Source organism: Cetorhinus maximus, unplaced genomic scaffold, assembly GCF_964194155.1.
Source record: "Cetorhinus maximus unplaced genomic scaffold, sCetMax3.hap1.1 HAP1_SCAFFOLD_1786, whole genome shotgun sequence".
NCBI lineage: Eukaryota > Metazoa > Chordata > Chondrichthyes > Lamniformes > Cetorhinidae > Cetorhinus > Cetorhinus maximus.
In genome coordinates, this window is record NW_027597726.1 from 39,052 (window position 1) to 62,295 (window position 23,244).

The following is a 23,244-nucleotide window of genomic DNA, read 5'->3' on the forward strand; positions in this document are numbered from 1 at the left end:
TCCATTGACCTCAGCAACTCCAGCTCCACAGGCCGAGGAGGGGGCCACTGCCACACAGCAGGACCCCGAAAGCAGGCCGGGCCCTCCAGGTTTCGGCCCTCCAGAGGACGCCTGTCAAGGTCATCACAGGCAGGGCGTCACAGTCAGCAGGCTGCCCCCACCTCCGCCGTGGATGTCCGGGGAGCACCAAGACGTAGCGGCTGGGTTAGGAAGGTTAAGAAGATGTAGTTGCACAGCCTGGGCATGGGCGTATATTTCACCCCTCTCCTGATTTTGCTCAGTTCTGTTGAGGGGTCATGAGGACTCGAAACGTCAGCTTTGTTCTTCTCCGCTGATGCTGCCAGACCTGCTGAGTTTTTCCGGGTGGTTCTGTTTTTGTTTTGGATTTCCAGCATCCGCAGTTTTTTGTTTTTATATCTGGGCATGGGCGTTATTCACTTGTACATAATGTTCACTTGTGTAAATAAAGTCCGAAGAATATCTCCCTGCCAATGGCTCCTTGTTCTGATGAGCAGTTTTCGTGTAACTGAAATTTGAAACTTTGGTTCCTGCCCAAGACAAAGGCAGGTGTCTCAGTCCAGGGCCTCTTCCCTGTGCAGTGTGTAACCTTCAGAGTAGAGTGAAGGCCCAGCTTCACACTCACTGGACACATTACTGATACCTGCGCCTCGATGGTGCTGGTCATTGCTGCCAGAATGTCACTGTCAGGCGTCACAGGGTTCCATCATTCTCTCCGTGTGCTCTCAGCACCTTTGAGGTGGGGCTGACCTCCTATCTCTTCAGCATCTGTGACGGGTGACACAGTGCTCCTGAAGGGGTCAGGTGCTGAAGGCTGACAAAGGGTCAGGTGCTTTTAAAGTTTCACAGCTGCGTCTCTATGATATGACCCTGATCACAGAGTGCAAGTGAGCTACCCTCAGCCAGACAGGAGTCAGACATTCACAGAGGCAAATTGAAGATCTATGGAGAGTCCTCACTGCATGTTGTCATCATCCTCCTGGAATCTAGCAACTATTAGGGTCTCCGCTGTGTCTCCATAACATGAGCCTGAGCACTGAGAGTATGTGCGCTGCCATCAGCCACACAGGAGTCAAACGTTCAGAAGAAGCAAGGTGAGGATGTCAGGACTGTCCTCACTGCATCTCATCATCATCCTGCATGAGCGTGCCTGCCTCGTCTGGTCAGTGCGATGGCCTCATCACCAGCATCCTCTCCTTCCAGGACCTCATCATCATCATCGCCTTCCACATCCTTCTCATTGGAAGAGACGTGCAGCTGCTCCATCTCCTCCTCAGCCAAGTTCCCCCTCTTTGGAGGGCCAGGTTGAGCAGCAAGCGACGATGATGCACGTCACCCTCTGGGGAGTGTATTGCAGGTTCCACCAGACCTGTGGTGGCACCGGAACCTCATTTTCAAGATGCCTATCGTACTCTACCAACATCCGGGTCTTGGCATGAACCTTGTTATACCGTCACTTTGTTGCAGTCTGAAGCCGCTGCATGGGCATCATCAGCTACGCCCTCTGTGGGTAACCCTTGTCCGCAAGGAGCCAACCCTGCAGCCTCTCTGGACCCAGGAAGATGTCAGGGATCTGAGACACACTAAAGATGTAGGAATCATGGACACTCCTTGGGAATCATGTGCAGACCTGCGGGATGTGTTTGTGGTGGTCACACACCAGCTAAACACTCAGCGAGTGGAAGCCCTTGTGGTTGATGTAGTTGATCGCTTGTTGCCAGGGGGATCTAAGCGCCATGTGAAGGCAGTGGATGGCACCCTGCACCTGTGGGAAACCCGAGCTCTGTGCAAATCCCAGTGCTCTTGCTTTCTGACATTCCTGATCTCGGGCAAAATGCACAAAGTTCTGTGGCTTCACAAAGATGGTGTTGATGACTTCCTGGAAACACTTGTGTGTAGAGGGTTGTGAGATCCTGCACAGATCACCTGTGGAGCCCTGGAAGGAGCTACTGGTGTAAAAACAGAGCGCCGTGGTGACTTTCACAGCCACTGGCAGTGGATGTCCTCCATGTCCCCGTGGCGCCAAATCCTGCAGCAGGCGGCACATGTAACCGACCAGGCATTCTCCAAACCCACACTGCAAGGCTGCGCTGTTAGTTTGAGCTGTCAGGGATATTGGTCCAAACCGGGATGCTGACATTGTGAGGGGCTGTGAGTGACTGCTCCATGGCCCCTTTCCCAAGGGGATTGTATAACTTGTCCAGTCGGCCGATTGCTCTGTTCCCCCTAAAACACACATTAATTTGCAGTCTGTGCCCGAGGGGTGAACATTTCTGGAGCCTTTGGTGGCCCTTCCATGATTTTGCGTTGCTTGTGTGGGCAGAAAAGCTCCAGAGGCCGGACTCCAAGCGCATCAATGGAGCTGCTGCTGAACGGTCTCAGCTGACAAACTTTTCCAAGTGCCTGGCCACTTCCCTCAACCCCCCTTCCCCCCACCCCCCCGGCATGTGCTTGAGCATTTCCTTCAGCCTGTGCTGCCATTCCCCCCACCCCATCCCCCCCACCCAGTGCCCGGTCTGCCCCGCACTGGAGCCCTTGCCCTGACACTGCACTGAAAGCTGGGAACAGGGACTTGCCTGTGTCCCCCGGGAATGTGCAGCGCCTCTTCCTCGATGCTCATGAGCACTGCACAGGGTTCTGCACATTCACCTCCGAGTTCCCCTCGATGTTCAGCTCACCGGCAGTCATGAAGCAGGCCGTTCTGAAGCCACGCCGACGGGGGGGGCGGTAAATTTGACATGGGGGGCTGATTCCGGCAAGCAGGGCTTATAATGAGATGCAAATATATTAAAATGACGGTACAGACATGCAGCAGCAGGAAACGCAGCCGCCATTGACGGCTGGAGCTGGCGATTGCAAACTGGTTTCACCACGGCATAAAACTCATTTTTGGCCTTCTCACCATATTGTCCACTCCACGGGCCCAATGCCAACAGGGCCAGAAAATTCCGGCCTCAGTGTCAGTGGAGTCATTCTACAACTCGCTAGCAGCTCCTAGTGGTACAGGTCCAACACAACAACTAAACATGTGTTTTGGTGCTTGATTTAAAAACATAACAGACACCCAGGAGTGAGTTACAGACTGGAATCTAATCGAGGGGTTCGGGGGGGTTTATATATAGAATAACAGATTCCCGGGAGTGAGTTACAGACTGGAATCTAATTGAGGTGTTCGGGGCGGTTTATATATAGAATAACAGATTCCCGGGAGTGAGTTACAGACTGGTATCTAATCGAGGGGTTCGGGGTGGTTTATATATAGAATAACAGATACCCGGGAGTGAGATACAGACTGGAATCTAATCGAGGGGTTTGGAGGGTTTATACATTAAATAACAGATTCCCGGGAGTGAGTTACAGACTGGAACCTAATCGAGGGGTTCGGGGGGTTTATACATTGACTAACAGATACCTGGGAGTGAGTTACAGGCTAGAATCTAATCGATGGGTTCGGGGGGTTTATATATAGAATAACAGATACCCAGGAGTAGGTTATAGACTAGAATCTGAGCGAGGGATTCACGTGGGTTTATATATAGAATAACAGATACCCGGGAGTGAGTTACAGACTGGAATCTAATCGAGGGGTTCAGGTGGTTTATATATAGAATAACAGATATCCGGGAGTGAGTTACAGACTGGAATCTAATCGAGGGGTTCAGGTGGTTTATATATAGAATAACAGATACCCGGGAGTGAGTTACAGACTGGAATCTAATCGAGGGGTTCAGGTTGTTTATATATAGAATAACAGATATCCGGGAGTGAGTTACAGACTGGAATCTAATCGAGGTGTTCGGGGGGTTTATATATAGAATAACAGATATCCGGGAGTGAGTTACAGACTGGAATCTAATCGAGGGGTTCAGGTTGTTTATATATAGAATAACAGATACCCAGGAGTGAGTTACATACTGGAATCTAATCGAGGGGTTCGGGGTGGTTTATATATAGAATAACAGATATCCGGGAGTGAGTTACAGACTGGAATCTAATCGAGGGGTTCGGGGAGGTTTATATATTGAATAACAGATCCCGGGAGTGAGTTACAGACTGGAATCTAATCGAGGGGTTCGGGGTGGTTTATATATAGAATAACAGAGCCCCAGGTGTGAGTTACGGACTGGAATCTAATCGAGGTGTACGGACGGTTTATATATAGAATAACAGATACCCGGGAGTGAGTTACAGACTGGAATCTAATCGAGGGGTTCAGGTGGTTTATATATAGAATAACAGATACCCGGGAGAGAGTTACAGACTGGAATCTAATCGAGGGGTTCGGGGTGTTTATATATAGAATAACAGATTCCTGGGAGCGAGTTACAGACTGGAATCTAATCGAGGGGTTCAGGGCTTTTATATATCGAATAACAGATACCCAGGAGTGAGTTACAGACTGGAATCTAATTGAGAGGTTGGGGGGGTTTATATATAGAATAACAGATTCCCGGGAGTGAGTTACAGACTGGAATCTAATCGAGGGTTCAGGGTGGTTTATATATAACAGATACCGGGGAGTGAGTTACAGGCTGGAATCTAATCGATGGGTTCGGGGGGTTTATATATAGAATAACAGATACCCGGGAGTAGGTTACAGACTAGAATCTGATCGAGGGATTCAGGGGGGTTTATATATAGAATAACAGATACCCGGGAGTGAGTTACAGACTGGAATCTAATTGAGGGGTTCAGGTGGTCTATATATAGAATAACAGATACCCGGGAGTGAGATACAGACTGGAATATAATCCAGGGGTTCAGGGGGCTTCTGTATGAAATACTATGTAGTCCGCTCCTACCTGCACTGATTCTGACACCATCTTGTGCCTCTGTTTTGCTGAGAGGAGTTCTTCATCAGAAATGGCCTCTCGCAAGGCCTGTTGGGAAATAAGTGAGTCTAACTCTAGTAGTGTTGACACGTGACAGTACAGGCTCATGAATCTTTCCCTGTAGCAGCAGAAGTGAACTGGAGAAAGACAGAAAAGGAGCAATGGGTACCAGAATGTGACTGTGAGCTAACTGTGTGATATCTCAGCGTGGACAGTCCTCAGGACCTGATCACCATTCCCATGCACCCCATTAATCAACATCTCATTCAAGGTCACATTTTGTAAGGAATAAATGACCTGTACGTCATCCCAGAGCTGAAGTCTGGTTCATGTTTAATTGAAGCCTTCACTCCAGTGTTCCAATTATCCAGTTATGGGATTTGACCTCACAATAAACAGCAACAGCAGAATGAGCAATTTCTGCTCATTACAAATCCTTCAAGTTAAACAGATTTTTTTTACTTTATTCTTTCATGAGATGTGGGTGTCAGCATTTGTTGCCCACCCCTAATTGCCCTTGAACTGTGTGGCTTGCTTGGCCATTTCAGGGTTAACCACATAGGGCAGACTGAGTAAGGACGGCAGATTTCATTCCTTAAAGGACATTAGTGAACCAGATGGGTTTTTACAACAATCGATGATAGTTTCATGGTCACTATTACTGAGACTCGCTTTATAGTCCAGATTTTATTAATTGAATTTAAATTCCACCAGCTGCTGTAGTGTGATTTGAACCCATGTGCCCAGAGGATTAGCCTGGGCCTCTGGATTACTGGCCCTGAGACATTACCACTACACCACCATCACCATACAAGGTAGCGAGATAGTGAAGCTGTATCAGGGGATTTGCTTGTGTTAGATACAGTCCCTGAGAAAGAGTGCAACTTCCATTGTCAGCTTCATTCAGACCAAGACACTTAGAAAGAGATCCTCCAGCTAGTACCGAGTGAGAGATTCAGTCAAAATGCCTGTACTGTGTACAGTTCGACTGAGCAACTGCAGTGTGAATGCCTGTTCTCAGTGCAGTCAGACTGAGAAGCTGCAGTAGGATGGCCTGTTCTTGGTCTAAGAGTCTCAACTAGAATCTTCTGTGTTGGGAGCAGCAAGAGTGTGAGACTAGATTGGCTACTTGCATACTGGTGTAGTATTTATTAGACATGGAAACTCAACACAGTCCAGCCACACCAACCAAGATCACCTAGAGAAAAACAAAAAAAGGTTCAGCAAAGCTCCCATGGCCGTTTATAGCAGGGCTGCTCTCTGCAGTCTGTGTGAAATGACCAGCGAAAGCTTTCGCAAGAAATCGAGTTTTCTACTTACCGAATTCAAACATCTGTAGTGGGAGGTAGAGAAAGCTGGAGCGATGGTTGTAAGGATTGCCTTGACCAGGAGCAGTGCAGACTGAGTCACAGGAGGGAAGCAGGAGGAGGAAGGAAACATTGTGACTGAATTCCAGGACCTCCTGAGTAAAGACACGGAACTGCTTCACCTGAAATCCACAAAGCAGCTCATCAGACAACTGAGAGGTGACACAGACACCCACACACACACCCACACAGACACCCACACACACACCCACACAGACACCCACACACACACCCACACAGACACCCACACACACACTGACACAGACACCCACACACACACTGACACAGACACCCACACACACACCCACACAGACACCCACACACACACTGACACAGACACCCACACACACACCCACACAGACACCCACACACACACCCACACAGACACCCACACACACACCCACACAGACACCCACACACACACTGACACAGACACCCACACACACACTGACACAGACACCCACACACACACCCACAGAGATACCCACACACACACTGACACAGACACCCACACACACACTGACACAGACACCCACACACACACCCACACAGACACCCACACACACACTGACACAGACACCCACACACACACTGACACAGACACCCACACACACACCCACACAGACACCCACACACACACTGACACAGACACCCACACACACACTGACACAGACACCCACACACACACCCACAGAGATACCCACACACACACTGACACAGACACCCACACACACACTGACACAGACACCCACAAACACACTGACACAGACACCCACACACACACTGACACAGACACCCACACACACACTGACACAGACACCCACACACACACCCACACAGACACCCACACACACACTGACACAGACACCCACACACACACCCACACAGACACCCACACACACACTGACACAGACACCCACACACACACCCACAGAGATACCCACACACTGCCACAGACACCCACACACACACTGACACAGACACCCACACACACACTGCCACAGACACCCACACACTGACACAGACACCCACACACACACCCACAGAGATACCCACACACTGACACAGACACCCACACACACACCCACAGAGATACCCACACACTGACACAGACACCCACACACTGACACAGACACCCACACACACACTGACACAGACACCCACACACTGACACAGACACCCACACACACACCCACAGAGATACCCACACACTGACACAGACACCCACACACACACCCACAGAGATACCCACACACTGACACAGACACCCACACACACACTGACACAGACACCCACACACACACTGACACAGACACCCACAGAGATACCCACACACTGCCACAGACACCCACACACACACCCACAGAGATACCCACCCACACACACACTGCCACAGACACCCACACATACACCCACAGAGATACCCACACACACACACACTGCCACAGACACCCACACACACACCCACAGAGATACCCACCCACACACACACTGCCACAGACACCCACACATACACCCACAGAGATACCCACACACACACACACTGCCACAGACACCCACAGAGATACCCACACACTGCCACAGACACCCACACACACACCCACAGAGATACCCACACACACACACACTGCCACAGACACCCACACACGCACCCACAGAGATACCCACCCACACACACACTGACACAGACACCCACACACACACCCACAGAGATACCCACACACTGCCACAGACACCCACACACACACCCACAGAGATACCCACACACTGCCACAGACACCCACACACACACCCACAGAGATACCCACCCACACACACACTGCCACAGACACCCACACACACACCCACAGAGATACCCACACACTGCCACAGACACCCACACATACACCCACAGAGATACCCACACAATGCCACAGACACCCACACACACACCCACAGAGATACCCACACAATGCCACAGACACCCACACACACACCCACAGAGATACCCACCCACACACACATTGCCACAGACACCCACACACACACCCACAGAGATACCCACCCACACACACAATGCCACAGACACCCACACACACACCCACAGAGATACCCACCCACACACACACTGCCACAGACACCCACACACACACCCACAGAGATACCCACCCACACACACACTGCCACAGACACCCACACACGCACCCAGAGATACCCACCCACACACACACTGCCACAGACACTCACACACACACCCACAGAGATACCCACCCACACACACACACTGCCACAGACACCCACACACACACACAAACACACACACACAGACACACACTGTGCCACAGACACAGACATACACACACACACCTACAGAAACACACACACACACACCCACAGAAACACACACACACCCCCACACATTGCCACAGACACCCACACACGCACCCACAGAGATACCCACCCACACACACACTGCCAGATACACACACACACACATACACACAGGGACACAGACACACACTTTGCCACAGATACAGACATACACACACACCCACAAAAACACAAACACACATACCGACAGAAACACACACACACACACAATGCCAGACACAGGCATACACACCCACCCACAGAAACACACATGCACACACTGCCACAGACACACACAAACACACATATACACAGAGACACAAACACACACTGTGCCACAGACACAAACATGCACACACCCACAGAAACACCCTCCTATATGCACAAACTCGGACATACACAGAGACTGGAACACACGCCAACATACACAAAAAAACATGCCACATACAGTGTGTGGGGTATATCAGAGCGTTACAGTGAGGGGTGTGGGGTATATCGAAGTGTTACAGTGAGGGGTGTGGGGTATATCAGAGTATTACAGTGAGGGATGTGGGGTATATCAGAGTGTTACAGTGAGGAGTGTGGGATATATCAGAGTGTTACAGTGAGGGGTGTGGGGTATATCAGAGTGTTACAGTGAGGGGTGTGGGGTATATCAGAGTGTTACATTGAGGGGTGTGGGGTATATCAGAGTGTTACAGTGAGGGGTGTGGAGTATATCAGAGTGTTACAGTGAGAGGTATGGGGAATATCAGAGTGTTACAGTGAGGGGTGCGGGGTATATCAGAGTGTTACAGTGAGGGGTTTGGGGTATATCAGAGTGTTACAGTGAGGGGTGTGGGGTATATCAGACTGTTACAGTGAGGGGTGTGGGGTATATCAGAGTGTTACAGTGAGAGGGATGGGGAATATCAGAGTGTTACAGTGAGGGGTTTGGGGTATATCAGAGTGTTACAGTGAGGGGTGTGGGGTATATCAGAGTGTTACAGTGAGGGGTGTGGGGTATATCAGAGTGTTACAGTGAGGGGTGTGGGGTATATCAGAGTGTTACAGTGAGCGATGCGGGGTATATCAGAGTGTTACAGTGAGGGGTGTGGGGTACATCAGAGTGTTACAGTGAGGGGTTTGGGGTATATCAGAGTGTTACAGTGAGGGGTGTGGGATATATCAGAGTGTTACAGTGAGGGGTGTGGGGTATATCAGAGTGTTACAGTGAGGGGTGAGGGGTATATCAGAGTGTTACAGTGAGGGGTGTGGGGTATATCAGAGTGTTACAGTGAGGAGCGTGGGGTATATCAGAGTGTTACAGTGAGGGGTGTGGGATATATCAGAGTGTACAGTGAGGGGTATGGGTATATTAGAGTGTTACAGTGAGGGGTGTGAGGTATATCAGAGTGTTACAGCGAGGGGTGTGGGGTATATCAGAGTGTTACAGTGAGGGGTGTGGGGTATATAAGAATGTTACAGTGAGGGGTGTGGGGTATATCAGAGTCTTACAGTGAGGGGTGTGGGGGATATCAGAGTGTTACAGTGAGTGGTGTGGGATATATCAGAGCGTTACAGTGTGGGGTATATCAGAGTGTTACAGTGAGGGGTGTGGGGTACATCAGAGTGTTACAGTGAGGAGCGTGGGGTATATCAGAGTGTTACAATGAGGGGTGTGGCGTATATCAGAGTGTTACAGTGAGGGGTGTGGGGTATATCAGAGTGTTACAGTGAGGGGTGTGGGGTATATCAGGGTGTTACAGTGAGGGATGCGGGGTATATCAGAGAGTTACAGTGAGGGGTGTGGGGTATATGAGAGTGTTACAGTGAGGGGTGTGGGGTATATCAGAGTGTTACAGTGAGGGATGCGGGGTATATCAGAGTGTTACAGTGAGGGGTGTGGGGTATATCAGAGTGTTACAGTGAGGGGTGTCGGGTATCTGAGAGTGTTACAGTGAGGGGTGCGGGGTATATCAGAGTGTTACAGTGTGGGGTGTGGGGTAGATCAGAGTGTTACAGTGAGGGGTGTGGGGTATATCAGAGTGTTACAGTGAGGGGTGTGGGGTATATCAGAGTGTTACAGTGAGGGGTGTGGGATATATCAGAGTGTTACAGTGAGGGGTGTGGGATATATCAGAGTATTACAGTGAGGGGTGTGGGGTATATCAGAGTGTTACAGTGAGGGGTGTGAGATATATCAGAGTGTTACAGTGAGGGGTGTGGGGTACATCAGAGTGTTACAGTGAGGAGCGTGGGGTATATCAGAGTGTTACAGTGAGGGGTGTGGGATATATCAGAGTGTACAGTGAGGGGTGTGGGATATATCAGAGTGTACAGTGAGGGGTATGGGTATATTAGGTGTTACAGTGAGGGGTGTGAGGTATATAAGAGTGTTACAGTGAGGGGTGTGGGATATATCAGAGTCTTACAGTGAGGGGTGTGGGGTATATCAGAGTGTTACAGTGAGGGGTGTGGGGTATATCAGAGTGTTACAGTGAGGGGTGTGGGGTATATCAGAGTGTTACAGTGAGGGGTGTGGGATATATCAGAGTGTTACAGTCAGGGGTGTGGGATATATCAGAGTGTTACAGTGAGGGGTGTGGGGTATATCAGGGTGTTACAGTGAGGGATGCGGGGTATATCAGAGTGTTACAGTGAGGGGTGTGGGGTATATCAGAGTGTTACAGTGAGGGGTGTGGGGTAGATCAGAGTGTTACAGTGAGGGGTGTGGGGTATATCAGAGTGTTACAATGAGGGGTGTGGCGTATATCAGAGTGTTACAGTGAGGGGTGTGGGGTATATCAGAGTGTTACAGTGAGGGGTGTGGGGTATATCAGGGTGTTACAGTGAGGGATGCGGGGTATATCAGAGAGTTACAGTGAGGGGTGTGGGGTATATGAGAGTGTTACAGTGAGGGGTGTGGGGTATATCAGAGTGTTACAGTGAGGGATGCGGGGTATATCAGAGTGTTACAGTGAGGGGTGTGGGGTATATCAGAGTGTTACAGTGAGGGGTGTCAGGTATCTGAGAGTGTTACAGTGAGGGGTGCGGGGTATATCAGAGTGTTACAGTGAGGAGTGTTGGGTATATCAGAGTGTTACAGTGTGGGGTGTGGGGTAGATCAGAGTGTTACAGTGAGGGGTGTGGGGTATATCAGAGTGTTACAGTGAGGGGTGTGGGGTATATCAGAGTGTTACAGTGTGGGGTGTGGGGTATATCAGAGTGTTACAGTGAGGGGTGTGGGATATATCAGAGTGTTACAGTGAGGGGTGTGGGATATATCAGAGTGTTACAGTGAGGGGTGTGGGATATATCAGAGTATTACAGTGAGGGGTGTGGGGTATATCAGAGTGTTACAGTGAGGGGTGTGAGATATATCAGAGTGTTACAGTGAGGGGTGTGGGGTACATCAGAGTGTTACAGTGAGGAGCGTGGGGTATATCAGAGTGTTACAATGAGGGGTGTGGCGTATATCAGAGTGTTACAGTGAGGGGTGTGGGGTATATCAGAGTGTTACAGTGAGGGGTGTGGGGTATATCAGGGTGTTACAGTGAGGGATGCGGGGTATATCAGAGAGTTACAGTGAGGGGTGTGGGGTATATGAGAGTGTTACAGTGAGGGGTGTGGGGTATATCAGAGTGTTACAGTGAGGGATGCGGGGTATATCAGAGTGTTACAGTGAGGGGTGTGGGGTATATCAGAGTGTTACAGTGAGGGGTGTCGGGTATCTGAGAGTGTTACAGTGAGGGGTGCGGGGTATATCAGAGTGTTACAGTGTGGGGTGTGGGGTAGATCAGAGTGTTACAGTGAGGGGTGTGGGGTATATCAGAGTGTTACAGTGAGGGGTGTGGGGTATATCAGAGTGTTACAGTGAGGGGTGTGGGATATATCAGAGTGTTACAGTGAGGGGTGTGGGATATATCAGAGTATTACAGTGAGGGGTGTGGGGTATATCAGAGTGTTACAGTGAGGGGTGTGAGATATATCAGAGTGTTACAGTGAGGGGTGTGGGGTACATCAGAGTGTTACAGTGAGGAGCCTGGGGTATATCAGAGTGTTACAGTGAGGGGTGTGGGATATATCAGAGTGTACAGTGAGGGGTGTGGGATATATCAGAGTGTACAGTGAGGGGTATGGGTATATTAGGTGTTACAGTGAGGGGTGTGAGGTATATAAGAGTGTTACAGTGAGGGGTGTGGGATATATCAGAGTCTTACAGTGAGGGGTGTGGGGTATATCAGAGTGTTACAGTGAGGGGTGTGGGGTATATCAGAGTGTTACAGTGAGGGGTGTGGGATATATCAGAATGTTACAGTCAGGGGTGTGGGATATATCAGAGTGTTACAGTGAGGGGTGTGGGGTATATCAGGGTGTTACAGTGAGGGATGCGGGGTATATCAGAGTGTTACAGTGAGGGGTGTGGGGTATATCAGAGTGTTACAGTGAGGGGTGTGGGGTAGATCAGAGTGTTACAGTGAGGGGTGTGGGGTATATCAGAGTGTTACAGTGAGGGGTGTGGGGTATATCAGAGTGTTACAGTGAGGGATGTGGGGTATATCAGAGTGTTACAGTGAGGGGTGTGGGATATATCAGAGTGTTACAGTGAGGGGTGTGGGATATATCAGAGTGTTACAGTGAGGGGTGTGGGATATATCAGAGTATTACAGTGAGGGGTGTGGGGTATATCAGAGTGTTACAGTGAGGGGTGTGAGATATATCAGAGTGTTACAGTGAGGGGTGTGGGGTACATCAGAGTGTTACAGTGAGGAGCGTGGGGTATATCAGAGTGTTACAATGAGGGGTGTGGCGTATATCAGAGTGTTACAGTGAGGGGTGTGGGGTATATCAGAGTGTTACAGTGAGGGGTGTGGGGTATATCAGGGTGTTACAGTGAGGGATGCGGGGTATATCAGAGAGTTACAGTGAGGGGTGTGGGGTATATGAGAGTGTTACAGTGAGGGGTGTGGGGTATATCAGAGTGTTACAGTGAGGGATGCGGGGTATATCAGAGTGTTACAGTGAGGGGTGTGGGGTATATCAGAGTGTTACAGTGAGGGGTGTCGGGTATCTGAGAGTGTTACAGTGAGGGGTGCGGGGTATATCAGAGTGTTACAGTGAGGAGTGTTGGGTATATCAGAGTGTTACAGTGTGGGGTGTGGGGTAGATCAGAGTGTTACAGTGAGGGGTGTGGGGTATATCAGAGTGTTACAGTGAGGGGTGTGGGGTATATCAGAGTGTTACAGTGTGGGGTGTGGGGTATATCAGAGTGTTACAGTGAGGGGTGTGGGATATATCAGAGTGTTACAGTGAGGGGTGTGGGATATATCAGAGTGTTACAGTGAGGGGTGTGGGATATATCAGAGTATTACAGTGAGGGGTGTGGGGTATATCAGAGTGTTACAGTGAGGGGTGTGAGATATATCAGAGTGTTACAGTGAGGGGTGTGGGGTACATCAGAGTGTTACAGTGAGGAGCGTGGGGTATATCAGAGTGTTACAATGAGGGGTGTGGCGTATATCAGAGTGTTACAGTGAGGGGTGTGGGGTATATCAGAGTGTTACAGTGAGGGGTGTGGGGTATATCAGGGTGTTACAGTGAGGGATGCGGGGTATATCAGAGAGTTACAGTGAGGGGTGTGGGGTATATGAGAGTGTTACAGTGAGGGGTGTGGGGTATATCAGAGTGTTACAGTGAGGGATGCGGGGTATATCAGAGTGTTACAGTGAGGGGTGTGGGGTATATCAGAGTGTTACAGTGAGGGGTGTCGGGTATCTGAGAGTGTTACAGTGAGGGGTGCGGGGTATATCAGAGTGTTACAGTGTGGGGTGTGGGGTAGATCAGAGTGTTACAGTGAGGGGTGTGGGGTATATCAGAGTGTTACAGTGAGGGGTGTGGGGTATATCAGAGTGTTACAGTGAGGGGTGTGGGATATATCAGAGTGTTACAGTGAGGGGTGTGGGATATATCAGAGTATTACAGTGAGGGGTGTGGGGTATATCAGAGTGTTACAGTGAGGGGTGTGAGATATATCAGAGTGTTACAGTGAGGGGTGTGGGGTACATCAGAGTGTTACAGTGAGGAGCCTGGGGTATATCAGAGTGTTACAGTGAGGGGTGTGGGATATATCAGAGTGTACAGTGAGGGGTGTGGGATATATCAGAGTGTACAGTGAGGGGTATGGGTATATTAGGTGTTACAGTGAGGGGTGTGAGGTATATAAGAGTGTTACAGTGAGGGGTGTGGGATATATCAGAGTCTTACAGTGAGGGGTGTGGGGTATATCAGAGTGTTACAGTGAGGGGTGTGGGGTATATCAGAGTGTTACAGTGAGGGGTGTGGGATATATCAGAATGTTACAGTCAGGGGTGTGGGATATATCAGAGTGTTACAGTGAGGGGTGTGGGGTATATCAGGGTGTTACAGTGAGGGATGCGGGGTATATCAGAGTGTTACAGTGAGGGGTGTGGGGTATATCAGAGTGTTACAGTGAGGGGTGTGGGGTAGATCAGAGTGTTACAGTGAGGGGTGTGGGGTATATCAGAGTGTTACAGTGAGGGGTGTGGGGTATATCAGAGTGTTACAGTGAGGGATGTGGGGTATATCAGAGTGTTACAGTGAGGGGTGTGGGATATATCAGAGTGTTACAGTGAGGGGTGTGGGATATATCAGAGTGTTACACTGAGGGGTGTGGGGTATATCAGAGTGTTACAGCGAGGGGTGTGGGGTATATCAGAGTGTTACAGTGAGGGGTGTGGGGATATCAGAGTGTTACAGTGAGGGGTGTGGGGTACATCAGAGTGTTACAGTGAGGGGTGTGGGAGATATCAGACTGTTACAGTGAGGGGTGTGGGATATATCAGAGTGTTACAGTGAGGGGTATATCAGAGTGTTACCGTGAGGGGTGTGGGGATATCAGAGTGTTACAGTGAGGGGTGTGGGGATATCAGAGTGTTACAGTGAGGGGCGTGGGATATATCAGAGTATTACAGTGAGGGGTGTGGGGTATATCAGAGTGTTTCAGTGAGGGGTGTGGGATATATCAGAGTGTTACAGTGAGGGGTGTGGGATATATCAGAGTATTACAGTGAGGGGTGTGGGGTATATTAGAGCGTTACAGTGAGGGGTGTGGGGTATATCAGAGTCTTACAGTGAGGGGTGTGGGGTATATCAGAGTGTTACAGCGAGGGGTGTGGGATATATCAGAGTGTTACAGTGAGGGGTGTGCGGTATATCAGAGTGTTACAGTGAGGGGTGTGGGGTATATCAGAGTCTTACAGTGAGGGGTGTGGGGTATATCAGAGTGTTACAGTGAGGGGTGTGGGATATATCAGTGTGTTACAGTGAGGGGTGTGGGGTATATCAGAGTGTTACAGTGAGGGGTGTGGGGTATATCAGAGTGTTACAGTGAGGGGTGCGGGGTATATCAGAGTGTTACAGTGAGGGGTGTGGGTATATCGGAGTGTTACAGTGAGGGGTGTGGGGTATATCAAAGTGTTACAGTGAGGGGTGTAGGGTATATCAGAGTGTAACAGTGAGGGGTGTGGGGTATATCGGAGTGTTACAGTGAGGGGTGTGGGGTATATCGGAGTGTTACTCGCTGACTACCCGATACCCCACCTCTGGGATCAGGCATCCTTTGAATGTGGTGTGAGTGGCAGTGGCTCTGAGATGGAGAGGCTGATTCATGTGATGACGCTACCTGCTGTATCGGTAGGTTTATATATTTCAGCAAAGCTTTCACAGCTGTTTGCAGTTCGAAGAAAAGTGCAGTCTGTGCATTCGCTGGCTCCACCTCAGCACTCAGTAACTCAGGATCCGACATCCTCTGCACCCACTCCCAGTCCTCCCTGCAGGCAAGAAATATTTAAAGAGGCACAAATACAGCGATTTATAGAATCACCAGAGCCCACCTGTTCCATTCTGCCTTTGCTAACTCTTTGAAAGAGTTATCGTCACTGCCCCCGCTCTTTCCCCTGGCCCTGCAATTTTCCCTTTACAATTGTTTATCCTAGTCCTTTTTAAACGTTATTATTGAATCTGGTTGCACCACCTGCCTTTGAGGTAGTGCCTTCCAGATCTTGCTGCATAAAAAACATTCCTCAGCTCTCCCTCTGCATCGTTTGCCGATTACCTTCAGTATTCCCCCCACATTAGAAACTGTTTTTCCTTATTGACTCACACATACACATGAACATGTCAATTAGGAGCAAAAATAGGCCATTCGGCCCCTCGAGTCTGCTCCGTCTTTTGATAAGATCATGGCTGATCTTTCTGTGGCCTCAGCTCCACTTTCCTGTACACCTCCTATGCCCTTTGACTCCCTGTTAACCAAAATTCTGTCTACGTCAGCCTTAAAAATATTCAATCACCCAGCCTCCACCACTCTCTGGGGGAGAGAATTCCAGAGACTAGTAAGCCTCTGAGAAACACAAATTCTCATCACCATCCTAAATGGGAGACCCTTTATATTTAAACTGTCCCCTCGTTCTAGTCTCTCCCACGAGGGGAAACATCCTTTTATCATCCACCCTGTCAAGTCCCCTCAGGATCTTAAAAGATCACCTCTCATTTTTCTAAACTCCAATGGATAGCAGTTCAACCTGTCCAAAGTGGTGCCGTAGTGGTATTCTCACTAGACTAGTGATCCAGACACCCAGGGTAATGCTCTAGGGACCCAGGTGCAAATCCAATAAATTTTTTTTAAAATCTGGAATTAAAGTTTAATGATGACCATTGAACCAATGCCGATTGTTGTAAAAACCCATCTGGTTCACTAATGTTTTTTAGGGAAAGAAATCTGCCGTCCTTACCTGGTCTGGCCTACATGTGACTCCAGATTCGCAGTAATGTGGTTGACTCTTAATCCCCTCTGAAATGGTCTAGCAAGCAACACAGTTGTACCAAACTGCTAAAAGGTCAATAAAAAGGAATGAAAAGACCACCCGGCATTGACCTAGACACTGGAAAGGACAACGGCAAACCCAGGCCTGTCGACTCTGCAATGTCCTCCTTAGTAACATCTGGGGCTTGTGCCAAAATTGGGAGAGTTGTCTCACAGGCTAGTCAAGCAACAGCCTGACATAGTCATCCTCACTGAATCATACCTTACAGATCATGTCCCAGACACCACCATCACCATCCCTGGGTATGTCCTGTCCCACCAGCAGGACAGACCCAGCAGAGGTGGCGGCACAATGGTATACAGTCAGGAGGGAGTCCTCAACGTCAACCCTGGACCCATGAAGTCTCATGGCATCAGGTCAAACATGGACAAAGAAACCTCCTGCTGATTACCACATACCGCCCCACCTCCATGTTGAATACCACTTGGAGGAAGCACTGAGGGTGACAAGGGGGCAGAATGTACTCTGGGTGGGGGACTTCAATGTCCGTCACCAAGAGTGGCTCAGAAGCACCACCACAGACCGAGCTGGCCGAGTCCTAAAGGTTAGACTGGGTCTGCCACAGGTGGTGAGGGAACCAACAAGATGAAAGACATACTTGACCTCATCCTCACCAACCTGCCTGCCGCAGATGCATCTGTCCATGACAGTATCAGTAGGAGTGAACACCGCACAGTCCTTCTGGAGACGAACTCCTGTCTTCACACTGAAGATACCCTCTATCATGTTGTGTGGCACTATCACCGTGCTAAATGGGATAGATTTTGAACAGATCTAGCAACTCAAGACTGGCCATCCATGAGGCACTGTGGGCCATCAGCAGCAGCAGAATTGTACTCGAACACAATCTGTAACCTCATAGCCCGGCATATCCCCCACTCTACACTTCCCATCAAGCCAGGGGATCAACCCCAACACACCCTCCCCACCCCCACACACCCTCCCAACCCCCGCACACCTTCCCCACCCCCACACACCCTCCCCACCCCCACACACCCTCCTCCACACACTCTCCCCACCCTCCCCACCCCCGCACACCCTCCCCACCCCCACACACCCTCCCCACCCCCACACACCCTCCCTCCCCCACACACCCTCCCCACCCACATACACCCTCCCCGCCCCCGCACACCCTCCCCGCCCCCGCACACCCTCCCCACACCCGCACACACTCCCCACCCCCGCACACACTCCCCACCCCCGCACACACTCCCCACCCCCGCACACCCTCCCCACCCCCACACACCCTCCCCACCCCACACACTCTCCCCACCCGCACACCCTCCTCACAATCGCACACTCTCCCCACCCGCACACCCTCCTCACACCCGCACACCCTCCCCACCCGCACACACCCGCCCCACCCCCACACACCCTTCCCACCCCCACACACCCTCCCCTCCCCCACACACCCTCCCCACCCACATACACCCTCCCCACCCCCACACACCCTCCCCGCCCCCGCACACCCTCCCCACACCCGCACACACTCCCCACCCCCGCACACACTCCCCACCCCCGCACACCCTCCCCACACCCCGCACACCCTCCCCACCCCCACACACCCTCCCCACCCCACACACTCTCCCCACCCGCACACCCTCCCCACACCCGCACACTCTCCCCACCCGCACACACCCTCCCCACCCACATACACCCTCCCCACCCCAACACACCCTCCCCACCCCCACACGCCCTCCCCACACACCCTCCCCTCCCCCACACACCCTACCCGCCTCCACACACCCTCCCCATCCCCACACACCCTCCCCGCCTCCACACACCCTCCCCGCCTCCACACACCCTCCCCATCCCCACACACCCTCCCCGCCCCCACACACCCTCCCCATCCCACACACGCTCCCCTCCCCCACACAATCTCCCCTCCCCCACACACCCTCCCCATCCCCATCCCCACACACCCTCCCCGCCCTCACACACCCTCCCCATCCCCACACACCCTCCCATCCCCACACACCCTCCCCTCCCCCACACACCCTCCCCACCCCCACACACCCTCCCCACCGCCACACACCCTCCCCACCCCCACACACCCTCCCCATCCCCTCCCCCCTCCCCCACCCCCACCCACCCTCCCCACCCCCACACACCCTCCCCATCCCCTTCCCCCTCCCCATCCCCACACATGCTCCCCATCCCCACACACCCTCCCCTCCCCCACACACCCTCCCCACCCCCACACACCCTCCCCACTGCCACACACCCTCCCCACCCCCACACACCCTCCCCATCCCCTCCCCCCTCCCCCACCCCCACCCACCCTCCCCACCCCCACACACCCTCTCCATCCCCTCCCCCCACCCCATCCCCTTCCCCCTCCCCATCCCCACACACCCTCCCCACCCCCACACACCCTCCCCACCCCCACACACCCTCCCCGCCCCCACACACCCTCCCCTCCCCCACACTCCCCACCCCACACACCCTCCCCACCCCCACACACCCTCCCAACACACACCCTCCCCTCCCCCACACACCCTCCCCTCCCCCACACACCCTCCCCATCCCCATCCCCACACACCCTCCCCACCCGCACACACCCTCCCCGCCCCCACACACCCTCCCCATCCCCACCCACCCTCCCCATCCCCACCCACCCTCCCCATCCCCACACACCCTCCCCACCGCCACACATCCCCTCACCCCACACACCCTCCCCACCGCCACACATCCCCTCACCCCACACACCCTCCCCACCGCCACACATCCCCTCACCCCGCACACCCTCCCCATCCCCACACACCCTCCTCTCCCCCACACACCCTCCCCACCCCCACACACCCTCCCCATCCCCACACACCCTCCCCATCCCCACACACCCTCCCCACCGCCACACATCCCCTCACCCCACACACCCTCCCCATCCCCTCTCCCCTCCCCCACCCCCACCCACCCTCCCCACCCCCACACACCCTCCCCATCCCCTTCCCCCTCCCCATCCCCACACATGCTCCCCATCCCCACACACCCTCCCCTCCCCCACACACCCTCCCCACCCCCACACACCCTCCCCACTGCCACACACCCTCCCCACCCCCACACACCCTCTCCATCCCCTCCCCCCACCCCATCCCCTTCCCCCTCCCCATCCCCACACACCCTCCCCACCCCACACACCCTCCCCACCCCCACACACCCTCCCCGCCCCCACACACCCTCCCCTCCCCCACACACCCTCCCCACCCCCACACACCCTCCCCACCCCCACACACCCTCCCCAACACACACCCTCCCCTCCCCCACACACCCTCCCCTCCCCCACACACCCTCCCCATCCCCATCCCCACACACCCTCCCCACCCGCACACACCCTCCCCGCCCCCACACACCCTCCCCATCCCCACACACCCTCCCCATCCCCACCCACCCTCCCCATCCCCACACACCCTCCCCACCGCCACACATCCCCTCACCCCACACACCCTCCCCACCGCCACACATCCCCTCACCCCGCACACCCTCCCCATCCCCACACACCCTCCTCTCCCCCACACACCCTCCCCACCCCCACACACCCTCCCCATCCCCACACACCCTCCCCACCGCCACACATCCCCTCACCCCACACACCCTCCCCATCCCCTCTCCCCTCCCCCACCCCCACACACCCTCCCCACCGCCGCACATCCTCCCCACCCACACACACCCTCCCCATCCCCTCCCCCCTCCCCCACCCCCACCCCCACCCCCACACACCCTCCCCATCCCCTCCCCCCTCCCCCACCCCCACACACCCTCCCCACCCCCACACACCCTCCCCACCCCCACACAATCTCCCCTCCCCCACACCCCCTCCCCACCCCCACACACCCTCCCCACCCCCACACACCCTCCCCACCCCACAAATGCACCCCCACCCCCATATACACCCTTCTCTACACACCCATCCCCTCCCCCTGCCCAACCCCACACACCCTCTCCATCCCCTCTCCCCTCCCCCAACCCCACCCCCACACACCCTCCCCACCCCCACACACCCTCCCCACCGCCGCACATCCTCCCCACCCACACACATCCTCCCCATCCCCTCCCCCCTCCCCCACCCCCACACACTCTCCCCATCCCCTCCCCCCTCCCCACCCCCACACACCCTCCCCATCCCCTCCCCCTCCCCCACACACCCTCCCCACCCCCACACACCCTCCCCACCCCCACACACCCTGCCCACACCCACACAATCTCCCCTCCCCCACACACCCTCCCCACCCCGACACACCCTCCCCACCCCCACACACCCTCCCCACCCGCACACACCCTCCCGCCCCACACCCTCCCCATCCCCACCCACCCTCCCCATCCCCACCCACCCTCCCCATCCCCACACACCCTCCCCACCGCCACACATCCCCTCACCCCACACACCCTCCCCACCGCCACACATCCCCTCACCCCACACACCCTCCCCACCGCCACACATCCCCTCACCCCGCACACCCTCCCCATCCCCACACACCCTCCTCTCCCCCACACACCCTCCCCACCCCCACACACCCTCCCCATCCCCACACACCCTCCCCATCCCCACACACCCTCCCCACCGCCACACATCCCCTCACCCCACACACCCTCCCCATCCCCTCTCCCCTCCCCCACCCCCACCCACCCTCCCCACCCCCACACACCCTCCCCATCCCCTTCCCCCTCCCCATCCCCACACATGCTCCCCATCCCCACACACCCTCCCCTCCCCCACACACCCTCCCCACCCCCACACACCCTCCCCACTGCCACACACCCTCCCCACCCCCACACACCCTCTCCATCCCCTCCCCCCACCCCATCCCCTTCCCCCTCCCCATCCCCACACACCCTCCCCACCCCCACACACCCTCCCCACCCCCACACACCCTCCCCGCCCCCACACACCCTCCCCTCCCCCACACACCCTCCCCACTGCCACACACCCTCCCCACCCCCACACACCCTCTCCATCCCCTCCCCCCACCCCATCCCCTTCCCCCTCCCCATCCCCACACACCCTCCCCACCCCCACACACCCTCCCCACCCCCACACACCCTCCCCGCCCCCACACACCCTCCCCTCCCCCACACACCCTCCCCACCCCCACACACCCTCCCCACCCCCACACACCCTCCCCAACACACACCCTCCCCTCCCCCACACACCCTCCCCTCCCCCACACACCCTCCCCATCCCCATCCCCACACACCCTCCCCACCCGCACACACCCTCCCCGCCCCCACACACCCTCCCCATCCCCACACACCCTCCCCATCCCCACCCACCCTCCCCCATCCCCACACACCCTCCCCACCGCCACACATCCCCTCACCCCGCACACCCTCCCCATCCCCACACACCCTCCTCTCCCCCACACACCCTCCCCACCCCCACACACCCTCCCCATCCCCACACACCCTCCCCACCGCCACACATCCCCTCACCCCACACACCCTCCCCATCCCCTCTCCCCTCCCCCACCCCCACACACCCTCCCCACCGCCGCACATCCTCCCCACCCACACACACCCTCCCCATCCCCTCCCCCCTCCCCCACCCCCACCCCCACCCCCACACACCCTCCCCATCCCCTCCCCCCTCCCCACCCCCACACACCCTCCCCACCCCCACACACCCTCCCCACCCCCACACAATCTCCCCTCCCCACACCCCCTCCCCACCCCCACACACCCTCCCCACCCCCACACACCCTCCCCACCCCACAAATGCACCCCCACCCCCATATACACCCTTCTCTACACACCCATCCCCTCCCCCTGCCCAACCCCACACACCCTCTCCATCCC

The 23,244-nt window shown here is 54.2% G+C and overlaps 1 protein-coding gene across 1 annotated transcript in view; it reads right to left on the reverse strand.

Moving 5' to 3' along the window:
- The window catches only part of LOC144676650 (ankyrin repeat and fibronectin type-III domain-containing protein 1-like), a gene marked incomplete at its 5' end in the record, with an annotated part of 43,251 nt that overhangs the window by 14,269 nt on the left and 5,738 nt on the right, over positions 1-23,244 (reverse strand). The window contains 3 exons of the mRNA XM_078537022.1: positions 4,821-4,987; positions 6,171-6,339; positions 16,251-16,398. Coding sequence (XP_078393148.1) covers positions 4,821-4,987; positions 6,171-6,339; positions 16,251-16,398 — 484 coding nt within the window. The remainder of the gene's footprint in view (positions 1-4,820; positions 4,988-6,170; positions 6,340-16,250; positions 16,399-23,244) is intronic.